The sequence below is a fragment of the Rhinatrema bivittatum genome, unplaced genomic scaffold (genome assembly GCF_901001135.1).
Source record: "Rhinatrema bivittatum unplaced genomic scaffold, aRhiBiv1.1, whole genome shotgun sequence".
Taxonomy (NCBI): domain Eukaryota; kingdom Metazoa; phylum Chordata; class Amphibia; order Gymnophiona; family Rhinatrematidae; genus Rhinatrema; species Rhinatrema bivittatum.
The window spans coordinates 16,679-28,954 of NW_021820989.1; the positions used below are offsets into that span (position 1 = coordinate 16,679).

The following is a 12,276-nucleotide window of genomic DNA, read 5'->3' on the forward strand; positions in this document are numbered from 1 at the left end:
GAGAGACTGCAGAGCTTGCACACGAAGGAGTTTCCCCCACCATCAAGCTCTTTTAGGAAATGGAAGACTGCAGGAGGTCGTTCCGGACTCTCGCTGGACTTTTGGCAAGTCTTGTGGGGGTCAGGAGGCCCCCCCAAGCTGGCCAAAAGTCCCTGGGGGTCCAGCGGGGGTCCGGGAGCGATCTCCTACCGCAAATCGTTTTTCCGTATGGAAAATGGCGCCGGCCATACGCGTATGGCCGGCGCCATTTTCCGTACGGAAAAACGATTTGATTGCAGGAGGTCATTCCGGACCCCCGCTGGACTTTTGGCAAGTCTTGTGGAGTCAGGAGCCCCCCCCAAGCTGGCCAAAAGTCCCTGGGGGTCCAGCGGGGGTCCGGGAGCGATCTCCTACACTCCTGACGTCGGGGGACAAAAAAACAAAATGGCGCCGGCCTGTCATATGACAGGTCAAAGGTAGCGCCGGCGCCATTTTGTTTCTACAACGCATGGAGGTCTGAGGTCCGAGAGTAAAAGATCACACTGGGACCCTTCCTCTGGACCCCAGGTAATTTAAGGCATTTTGGGGGGGTTCGGGAGGGTGGGGGATTTATTTTAAAGGGTCGGGTGGGTTTTAGGGTTGTTTTAGTGTGCCGGTTTTCCCGCCCTCCCCCCCCACTGGACCCCAGGTCATTTAAGGCATTTTGGGGGGGTTCGGGAGGGTGGGGGATTTATTTTAAAGGGTCGGGGTGGGTTTTAGGGATGTTTTAGTGTGCCGGTTTTCGATTTACACGATATTTAAAAAACCCAAACTGCGACGATCCGATTCCCTCCCCCTCCCAGCCAAAATCGATCGTTAAGACGATCGATCACACGATTCACATCTCTAATAGAGATTGTCTGGTTTGCCAACTCTAGCTTTGCTGGGAGTCGGGGTGGAGCGATGCCCATGTAAACTCTTCCCGTGGTGGCTGAGACCCACGGGCGGCTTGACAGCACTGCCTTCCCCCTCCCCCCCTGCAGTTGTGGGATATTTACTTGGCTTCTCCTTTTCTGCAGGACTCAGGGGGCGGGGAGGAGGGCGAGCTGTTCTCTGTTCAGCTCTTTGCGCTTTGGCTGCTGCAGCTGCTTGTGATCTCTTCACAGCCGCTTTCTACTGCATTTGCTGTGCTCTGGCCATCCCAACTCCCTCCCCCCCCTTCCCCAGCGGTGGACAGACTGGCTCGGCGACTCTTCTACCCTTTCCTCCTCCTGTGTGTAACTGTCCGGCAGTCCCTACTCCCTCCCCCCTTCCCCAGCAGCGGAGGAGCGGGCTGAGCCATTTCTCGGAGCGGCAACTCGTTGCCCTTTCCTCCTCCCCTCTGTGACACCCAGCACGTAGCACAGAGCTCTATGGTCCACACATGCATGGTAGAGCTGCTTTCTACTGCGCATTTGTGGTCCGTCGGTCAGAGCCCATTTATATTGTAGATAGCGTGTGTTGCTTGTATGTCCAAGAGATGGCACTGTTTTTCCAAAAAATCGTTTTTACCTGCAAAAAATCATGTTTTTACCTGTCACAGGTATGACATTTATATAATATAGGTATATAGAAACACACACGTATTCAAATGTAATGTTGTGTCAAAATTTCAAAGCAATCGGTGAAGAACTTTCGGAGATTTAAGATTTTGAACAAACAAACATTTACATTTTTATTTATATAGATAGATGGTTGGCCAGCCAGGTTCTAGTCCTATAGTTTGGTTGGCCATGCATTCATCTGGTGGTATCCTTGGGCGGTGTAAGGAGTGCATAAAGCGTGACTACAGCACAGACAGCATGGGTCTTTGTCAGACAGAGAGAAGCAGGAGAGTGGGACTGAGACCTGGTGGAGTGAAAATGAGATATTTACATGGGATCAATTCACATTGAATGTTTCAAGTCAAGTGAGCTGAAAGAGAGAGAGAGAGAGAACAATTTCTTCTTTTATTGCTGCCTTTCCTATGCATGTGACTCGCAGATCAGGCCATCTCTTAACTCACTGACAGTCCCTAAACAGGATGGTAGGATTGTGGGATTTTCATATGCACACAAGCTGTCATGGTTAGTGCTATGATATGGTTAGGGATATGAAAGCAGTCACTCCCCAGTTTAATCAGTAAAGTTTTGGTTTTAAGAAATGTGGAATAGTGAAAATGGTAACTCTTCTCCAGCTTTGCTTTTAGAGCAACATTTTTACACTGCTTTGCAGTGCAGCATGTGTCAAGATTTCATGGTTCTAGCTGTTCTGCACCAAAACATTGCAGGAAGCTACTATTACCCTTACACCTTGCGTGATGTCACCTCACTTTCAGGGAAAAAGCTTAAGGAAGGCCTTTTCCTAGAGAGATCCTTGATCTCCTGACCTAACTACTTAATCTAAAGTGTAGGGACCATAAGTTAGACATCACTGAATTCCCAGTGCTATTTTAATTGTAAATTTTATTGTAATAGTAACGTTGTTTCAGATGCTATTGTTTGATTTATATTTGTTGTAATCTGCTTTGAGGGTATTCTTGGAAAAAGGTGGGATATCAAATCTCTATAGATAAATTAATCTGTAGGACAACCTTTCCATCTTGTGGATGTTCCCTAAACTACAACTGTAATGTAGTTTGATTTCCTTTCTCTCTCGATCACTTGTTGAGAGTCACAGTAACACCTGGCCTGCTTTGTCCCCCACCCCTGAGGAAAAATAATGTTCTCCCTGTGATTTTTCTCAGGGCCGTCTTCACGTCCTGGTTCCTCAGACTGTAAATGATGGGGTTTAGCATGGGAATCACAGAAATATACAACAGGGAGAAAACCTTGGACAGATCCAAGGAATACATTGATGCTGGCCTCATGTACATGCACATGTTGGTTGTGTAGAACAAGACAACGACTGTGAGGTGGGAGGAGCAGGTGGAGAAGGCTTTGCGCCTCCTCTCCATGGAATGGATCCTCAGAATGGTGGTGATGATGTAGACATAAGAGGCCAGGGTCAGCAAGAAGGAAGTGACCCCTAGCAACCCCCCTGCCATGAAAGTTGCAATCTCCACTGGGGAAGTGTCACTGCAGGAGAGCTTGAGAAGTGGCATGAGGTCACAGAAGATGTGATTGATCACATTTGAGTGGCAAAAGGATAGTCGGGAGGTGAGCACAATGTGTGGCAGAGATGCCAGACATCCAGTGAGCCACGAGCTGGCAGCCAGCAGGATGCAGGCACCCTTGTTCATGACAAGCGAGTAGTGCAGGGGGTCACAGATAGCTGCATAGCGGTCATAGGCCATGGCAGTGAGGAGGAAGAACTCAGTGCTGGTAAAGGACATAAAGAAATAGAGCTGTGCCATGCATTCGGGGACAGATACCGTCTTCCTCTTGGCTAAGAAGAGAGTCAGCATTTTGGGGATGGTGGCAGTAGTGTAACAGATATCTAAGCTGGAGAGATTGGTGAGGAAGAAGTACATAGGGCTATGGAGTTGAGGGTCAATAGCTACAACTGTTAGGATGAGCAGGTTCCCCATCAGGGTTATGGAATAGAGCATCAGGAGAGCACAGAAAGGCAGAAACTGCAGCCCTGCATCATCTGAGAATCCTAGGATCAGGAACTCTGACACAGTAGATTGGTTTACTCTTCCCATTTAGTACATACTGAAATGAGAGAAAGAGATAGCAAGGAGAATTAGGGGACATTAACTAATGGAGGGTAAATACTGTATTTCAGCCAGAGTTGGGACACCTACAGACTAAAGTTATCATTCCCAGCACTGGCTACCACTCTCCCTATGTGATCTTCAGCACCCAGAGCTGTGACACCTGCAGACCAAAGTTATCATCCCCAAAGCTGGCTACCACTCTCCCTATGTGATCTTCAGCACCCAGAGCTGTGATACCTGCAGACCAAAGTTATCATTCCCAGCGCTGGCTACCACTCTCCCTATGTGATCTTCAGCACCCAGAGCTGTGATACCTGCAGACCAAAGTTATCATTCCCAGCGCTGGCTACCATTCTCCCTATGTGATCTTCAGCACCCAGAGCTGTGATACCTGCAGACCTAACTTCCAAACCCAGAGTTGCCACCAACACCAGCTGTTGGACTTTCAATGGATCACTTAAAGTTTTGTCCAGCAGTAGTAAATTCTTAACGCTTACCCTGCATTGGATTAGGAATTTTGGCATCCATTTTCAGATTATGTCTGGCCAGCAAAATTAGCCAGATAACTTATCTGGGTAACATTGTGGGGATAGTCAACAGTGGATAACATGTTCTGGCTATCTCAGGGCCAGTAAGCATGGTGTGATTTTCAAATCCCATAGTTTATCTGGTTAAATTCAAAATTAGCTGGACAGATGGTACTGAGTATCAACCTTTTTGAAGCCCATATTCAAAAGCCATTTAGCCGGCTAAGTTAACTGGCTAACTCCAATATTCAGACTTAGCTGGATGACTTAGCCAGTTAAGTCTGGTCACATTAAAGAGCTGTCCTAAAGTTAGCTGGCTAACTGATTAAGATAGCTGTCTATATTCAATAGTGTGGCTGCACTATAACAACAGATATGCCTCCAAAGTTAGCTGGATAAGTTTTTCTGGCTAACCAGGTCATTCATCAAAAAGTGTTAAGGCCCGAATGTGCATTAAATGGGTCTAGTACATGCAATATTTATTTATTTACTTTATTTAGGCATTTTTATATACCGAAACATATTGTATACACTTCAAGTCGGTTTATACTAAATCAATGGGCAGTCTTTAACAAGTCCTAAAATCATTCAATAAAATAAAAGTAGAAATAAAAAAAAATAACCCTATAAATAATAAAAGTGTTATGAATGGGCTCCGGTCAGGAGTCGTGAACACCACCCAGAAGGGTGGCTCCAGGTGGAGAGAGACAGGAATGGCTAGAAACAGTGTCTGGGTCCAGGCTGGGTCAGGGCAGGTGGCAAGTAGCAGTGTCTGGGTCCAGGCTGGGTCAGGGCAGGCGGCAAGTAGCAGTGTCTGGGTCCAGGCTGGGTCAGGGCAGGCGGCAGATAGCGGTGCCTGGGTTCAGGCTGGGTCAGGGCAGGCGGCAGAGCAAGGCAGGTCAGAAGGCCCGTAGGCCACACACACACAGAAGGCCCGTAGGCCACACACAGTAAGCAGGGCAAGGCAGGTCAGAAGGTCCGTAGACCACACACACACAGAAGGCCCGTAGGCCACACACAGTAAGCAGGGCAAGGCAGGTCAGAAGGCCCGTAGGCCACACACACACAGAAGGCCCGTAGGCCACACACAGTAAGCAGGGCAATGTAGAAGGCCCAAGGCCATGCAAGGCAAGGAATAAGGCCAGAAGGCCGCGCAAGGCAAGGCAAGGAATAAGGCCAGAAGGCCGCGCAAGGCAAGGCAAGGCAAGGCAAGGCAAGGAATAAGGCCAGAAGGCCGCGCAAGGCAAGGCAATGAATAAGGCCCGAAGGCCACGCAAGGCAAGGTCTAGGGACCAAACGCACAGCAAGGAAGGAAGGCTAGAGCAGGGAGCCCAGGCGAGCTCGATGCCGAAGCACCGAGGGAACTGTCAGGCAGGGTTATAAGGGACAGCCCAGAACATAGAGTGGACAGGGGAGATGGACTGGGCCTGTCAGGAGAGCCAGCACTAGAGGGACCCCTGATGGTGAGGCGGTTGCACTGCAGCCATAGCCATAACAGTACCCCCTCCTCAAGGCCTCCCCCTCCTCCTGGGTCCCATCTTAGCAGGGGGTACTCAATAATGAAGTCAGACCCCTCCTGGGGCGATGCGGCAGGTTCAACTCCTTCCCGAGGTAGCAAGGCAGTCCATAACCCTTCCTGGAGTAATAAGGCAGACACAACCCCAACCTGGGGCAGCAACATAGTCCATAACCCCTCCTGGGACAAGGCGGCAGAGTTAGACACCTCCTGGGGTAGCAGAGGCGGTGCGGATTTCCATAACCCCTCCTGGGGTGACAAGGGGAACATAAACCCCACCTGGGGCAGCGAAATAGTCCGTAATCCCTCCTGAGACGACAGCAGGACTGGTCCGGACCCCTCCAGGGTCGGCATCAGGACCGGCACAGACTCCAGGGTCGGCGACAGCAGGACCAGTACGGACCCCTCCAGGGTCGGCAGCTGGACCGGTACAGCAGGCTCAGATGGTTGAGTAACAAAGTCTGTTGGCAGGCCCGGTTCGGACCCCTCCGGGGACTGCAGCAGGACCGGTTCAGACCCCTCCGGGGACGGCAGCAGGACCGGTTCAGCAGGCTCAGATGGCCGAGTCAGAAAGTCAGTCAGTAGGACCGGTTTGGACCCCTCCGGAGACAGCAGCAGGACCGGTTCGGACCCCTCCGGGGGCGGCAGCAGGATCGGTTCAGTAGACTCAGATGGCTGAGTCAGAAAGTCTATCAGTAGGACCGGTTCGGACCCCTCCGGGGATGACAGCAGGACCAGTTCTGACCCCTCCTAGGACGGCAGCAGGGCCGGTTGGAGCCCCTCTGGGGGTGGCAGCAGGGCCGGACAGGAATGGCTAGAAACAGTGTCTGGGTCCAGGCTGGGTCAGGGCAGGTGGCAAGTAGCAGTGTCTGGGTCCAGGCTGGCTCAGGGCAGGCGGCAAGTAGCAGTGTCTGGGTCCAGGCTGGGTCAGGGCAGGTGGCAGATAGCGGTGCCTGGGTTCAGGCTGGGTCAGGGCAGGCAGCAGAGCAAGGCAGGTCAGAAGGCCCGTAGGCCACACACACACAGAAGGCCCGTAGGCCACACACAGTAAGCAGAGCAAGGCAGGTCAGAAGGCCCGTAGACCACACACACACAGAAGGCCCGTAGGCCACACACAGTAAGCAGGGCAAGGCAGGTCAGAAGGCCCGTAGGCCACACACACACAGAAGGCCCGTAGGCTACACACAGTAAGCAGGGCAATGTAGAAGGCCCAAGGCCGCGCAAGGCAAGGCAAAGCAAGACAAGGAAGAAGGCCCGAAGGCCGCGCAAGGCAAGGCAAGGAATAAGGCCAGAAGGCCGCACAAGGCAAGGCAAGGCAAGGCAAGGAATAAGGCCAGAAGGCCACGCAAGGCAAGGCAAGGCAAGGAATAAGGCCAGAAGGCCGCGCAAGGCAAGGCAATGAATAAGGCCCGAAGGCCACGCAAGGCAAGGTCCAGGGACCAAACGCACAGCAAGGAAGGAAGGCTAGAGCAGGGAGCCCAGGCGAGCTCGATGCCGAAACACCGAGGGAACTGTCAGGCAGGGTTATAAGGGACAGCCCAGAACATAGAGTGGACAGGGGAGATGGACTGGGCCTGTCAGGAAAGCCAGCACTAGAGGGACCCCTGATGGTGAGGCGGTTGCACTGCAGCCATAGCCGTAACAAAAAGCATGTACAATTATACTATAGTCATTTTTAAAAATAATAAAATACATCAATTTCTTTCAAAATCAATCTAGCAAAATAGGGTTTAAAATATACATTCTTTATATGTTCTAAATTTCACAGGGAGAGTCGTTAAAAGAAATCATACTGCAATGTTAATAGCCTGTATAAACAACCATGTTTTTAGCTGTTTCTTAAAAGATTGAATATTCTCTTCTAAACGTAATTCAAGTGGGAGAGAATTCCACAGTTTTGGACCAGCTATGGAAAGGGCCCTCTCTCTGACTGCATTAAGATGCGCCAAGAACATAAGAACATAAGAAAATGCCATACTGGGTCAGACCAAGGGTCCATCAAGCCCAGCATCCTGTTTCCAACAGTGGCCAATCCAGGTCATAAGAACCTGGCAAGTACCCAAAAACTAACTTAGGAGATGGAACATAAAGAAGTGCTTTACCTAAGGACCTCAAATTGCGGGAAGGTGTATGGATATGAAGAGTTGCATTTAGCCATTCGTTATTATTGCCATAAATAGTTTTATGAATAAGCATCAGACATTTTGTATTTGATTCGAGAATGGATAGGAAACCAATGAAGGTTCATCAAAACTGGAGTGATGTGATCAAATGTTTTGGAATTAGTAAACACGCGGCAGCATTTTGCAAAAGTTGTAACGGACGAATAGTTACCAACGGTAGACCCAAAAAAAGGGTATTACAATAATCCAGTTTTGTCAATAGTAAAGCCTGAAGCACAGTTCAAAAATCATTGTAATGCAACAGAGGTTTCAATTTTCTTAAGATCTGTAATTTGTAAAAAACATCTTTAATTATATTTTTTACAAATGCCTTTAGATGAAATTCGCTATCCAATATAGCACCAAGACTCCTAACTTCGTGTTTGATGCTTAAAGAGGGCGGATTAGAACTAATATCAAGTAGAGAAGTGAATTGTGTGCCCGATCATCTTAACGATCGGGTTCGGCTGGAGGGAGAAAAAAATCTGATCGCTGGAGATATGAATCGGAATCGGTTCTGATTCACATCGTTAATTTCTTTTTAGTGAGGTCCGACCCTTTAAAATTGACCCCTTAACTTCCCCCACCCCCCAGAACCCCCCCCCCAAAAAACATTTTACGAGTACCTGGTGGTCTAGTGGGGGCGTGGGAACTGATCTCCCGCTCTCGGGCCATCAGCGTCATTTTGACTGCCACTCAAATTGGCGCCGATGGCCCGATTAAAAAAAAAAAAACCCACCTGACCCTTTAAAGATGACCCCTTAACTTCTCCCACCCTCTCGATCCCCCCAAAACATTTTTAAATTACCTGATGCTCTAGTGGTTGTCCCGGGAGCGATCTCCCATTCTCCGGCCGTCGACTGCCACTCATAAAGATGGCGCCGATGGCCCTTTGCCCTTACCATGTGACAGGGTATCCGTGCCATTGGCCGGCCCCTGTCACATGGTAGGAGCACTGGATGGCTGGCGCCATCTTTAAAGATGGTGGCGGCCATCTTTACGATGGTGGACACTAACCGGAGTAACGATTTTTCACGATAAATCGTGAAAATTTCTATTGTATCGCGCACTGTACCGATTTTTGACGATTTAAAAAATATCGGACAATTTTTTTAAATCATCAAAAAATGATTCACATCCCTAATGTCACGTGCTATTGAGGGAAAGTGACATCTGAGTGAGAAGTTGATTAATGGAACTATAATAGATATAATTGATATCCCACAATTTCAATGTAGTATTTAGCAAATCTTTAATTAGAAGAAGAATCTGGACATCGTCCGCAAATATATAATGAACCAGTCCTAATCCTGACAACAATCTACATAATTATCACAACACAAGTTAGCATGAAAATTTTAAATTAGGTATGCAAGTAGGAGAAGTTAATGCAACTTGGGATCTTCTATTGCACAACCACTATATGAGAGAGAGAGAGAGAGAGAGAACTGTAATAGTGAGAATAAGACCCTAAAAATCTAGCACTGTAGGGGGGCACAATCAACTCAGAATGAGTTTGGGGGGCGAGGTGGTGTTACTTACACAGAGGAATTAACTGCAAATTTGAAACCACTGAAGAATTTCTATCATTTGGATCAATGAAAGGTACAACAAGAGGAGTTGATTTGTACAATGCAGTCTCCAGCTGTCTTCAATGATGGAAGCTCCCCTGGAGAAAAATAGTAAATGTCACCACAGGAGCCAGAGCTAGTAAGTTCACCTCACCTGTAAATGGCAAAGCTGCTACAATTGTCCACTTCATTTGGCATAAGATGCTCACACTGATTGAGATGCAATGATTCATGTGTACTTCTTGGCATTGGTATGTCTTCTTGTTTCCATAGCTCTCGCCTAGGACTACCAGTCCCAGCCGTCAAGACCAGGAGACCAGCAGACCAGCAGTGCAATAGCATTTTTCCTAGGCTTAGCTAGTGGACATTGCTAAGGTAAACCAAACCCTGGTGTTCAGCATCTGTGTCATCAAGAATGGAGATGAACTGATCATACATGAGCCTCTTTGACCTAATGCAGTTCATTACATGCACTACTGTGTGAATAACATGCTCCATGTCCAGGAGATTCCTGCATAGTGCCTCCCAATGTATAATACAGTGTAGAAATATTAGTTATTGTGGTGGGGACTCTTCTTTTAATTTGTCCTCTATTCCTTTGAGAAGTCTAACCTTTTTACCAGTTAAATTTGCTCATCCATCTGTGGTAACATTTACCATTTTTATCCAGGGGAGCTTCAAAGTTTGAAGACAGCTAGAGACTGCATTATACAAATCAACTGCTCTTGTTGTACTTTTCATCAATTCAAATGATAGAAATTCTTCAGTGATTTAAAATTTGCAGTTAATTGCTCTGATTGTGTATATAACCAGATTTTGATCTTTGTTATCATTGTGAGCATTAAACCACCCACAAGGAGCTCAGTTCTCAACAATATGCCATTACATGTTGATGTTCCTGTATGATTCTAAGCACAGGCAATAAATACAATTTTAAACTGATACTGTATATATAAGCATCTCTTCGAAATAGTGTGAACGCCTACATGGGGGTCCCTTAGCCTCTGGGCAGTATTGACTTTAAAAGGGAATATATCTTTCACCATCCCTGAAAAGAAATTCGGCACACACATGGCAATTCTCTTTAGCAGGGTGCAGGAAGGCAATGAACCATAGGATCAAAATAAAGAAAGTGAGTGACAAATTAATAGGCAAGTGAAAGCAAGTGGTCCATGCAGACTCCTGTACAGAATAACAGTTATTATAAGGACTTAAGGACCATACAATATTTTGACAACTAGAAAGCAAAATGAATTGAACAAGTAAAAAGTGTTATATATGATGCCCTAAGGATGAGGAATTTTGGCCAGTTTGAAAAAATAAAGATTTTTGCTTGAATACTGCCCAGTTAGATTTTGACAGTTAAGGGATGGTATACTAGCTGTCCTGGGAAGGCAGATGATTCTACCAACAGGATCCCAAGTGGAAAGCAAAGTTGTTCAGAAAGTCAATTGGAAGATTATAACAAGCGTGTGCATGCAGGTCAACAAACCTATCAGGCACTGTGTTATTTGTTTGAGGATAAAATGAATGGGCATGAGATGTGGGTGAGCTGGAAGAGGGAGAATGGTGGGGCAGTTTCTATAAAATGACAATAGGTAAGGCACATAAGCGAGTACAGTTTACATTTTATCGCATGCCAGTTCAGTTAAAAGATTGGAACTATAGACTCTTCAAAACATAAGAAGGAATTCTTCTGCAGACATTATGGGACTGGAATAGAATATAGGGATGTGAATCGTTTTAGGACGATTAAAATTATCGTCCGATAATTTTAATATTGTCTTAAACCGTTATGGAACACAATACAATACAGATTCTAATGATTTATCGTTATAAATCGTTAGAATCGTGAGCCGGCACACTAAAACCCCCTAAAACCCACCCCCGACCCTTTAAATTAAATCCCCCACCTTCCCGAACCCCCCCCCCAAATAACTTAAATAACCTGCGGGTCCAGCGGCGGTCCGGAACGGCAGCCGCTGGACCCCCGCTCAGCGAGGGTTCCGGCGCCTCGCTGAACGACCTCCTGCAGTCGATCTCCTGCCGGCGCCATTTTCCGTACGGAAAATGGCGCCGGCCATACGCGTATGGCCGGCGCCATTTTCCGTACGAAAACGATTCGCGGCGGGAAATCGCTCCCTGACCCCCGCTGGACCTCCAGGAACTTTTGGCCAGCTTGTGGGGGGCCTCCTGACCCCCACGAGACTTGCCAAAAGTCCAGCGGGGGTCCGGAAGGACCTCCTGCCGTCCAATCTTTTTCGTCTATGGCCGCCGCCATTTTTCGGCGCCATTTTGGAAAATGGCGCCGGCTGAAGACGACAAGATTCAGAGCAGGAGCCCGTTCCGGACCGCTGCCGTTCCGGACCGCCGCTGGACCCGCAGGTTATTTAAGTTATTTGGGGGGGGTTCGGGAGGGTGGGGGATTTAATTTAAAGGGTCGGGGGTGGGTTTTAGGGGGTTTTAATGTGCCGGTTTTCGATTTTTCGATTTTTCACGATTTTTAACGATTTTTCACGATATTTTACCCCCCCAAACGGCAACAATACGATTCCCTCCCCCTCCCAGCCGAAATCGATCGTTAAGACGATCGAGGACACGATTCACATCCCTAATAGAATATGAGGATTGTGGAGCAGCAGTGACGCAGAAACTATTGAACATATTGGGTGTACTAATAGCTGTGAATACCAAGAACTGCACTGGTAGGGATATCATTAGAAGAGCTTTGCGGGCCACAATAAACAAGGATGATGCATAGGACACTTTTATTGTCAAAAAGAAGGTACCATACATTGGAACGGCACAGTCCCAGCTGCAGGAACAAAGTGATTTAACGCAGTCTAAGGAAGTGTTAATATAA

General features: G+C 47.7%; 1 protein-coding gene across 1 annotated transcript; it reads right to left on the reverse strand.

Moving 5' to 3' along the window:
• Nucleotides 1–2,635: 2,635 nt before the first annotated feature.
• LOC115082351 (olfactory receptor 1019-like) lies at nucleotides 2,636–3,622 on the reverse strand. The gene has a single exon (XM_029586587.1). The coding sequence runs from the start codon at nucleotides 3,620–3,622 to the stop codon at nucleotides 2,636–2,638; it is 987 nt and encodes a 328-aa protein (XP_029442447.1).
• Between the last annotated feature and the right edge of the window lie 8,654 nt (nucleotides 3,623–12,276).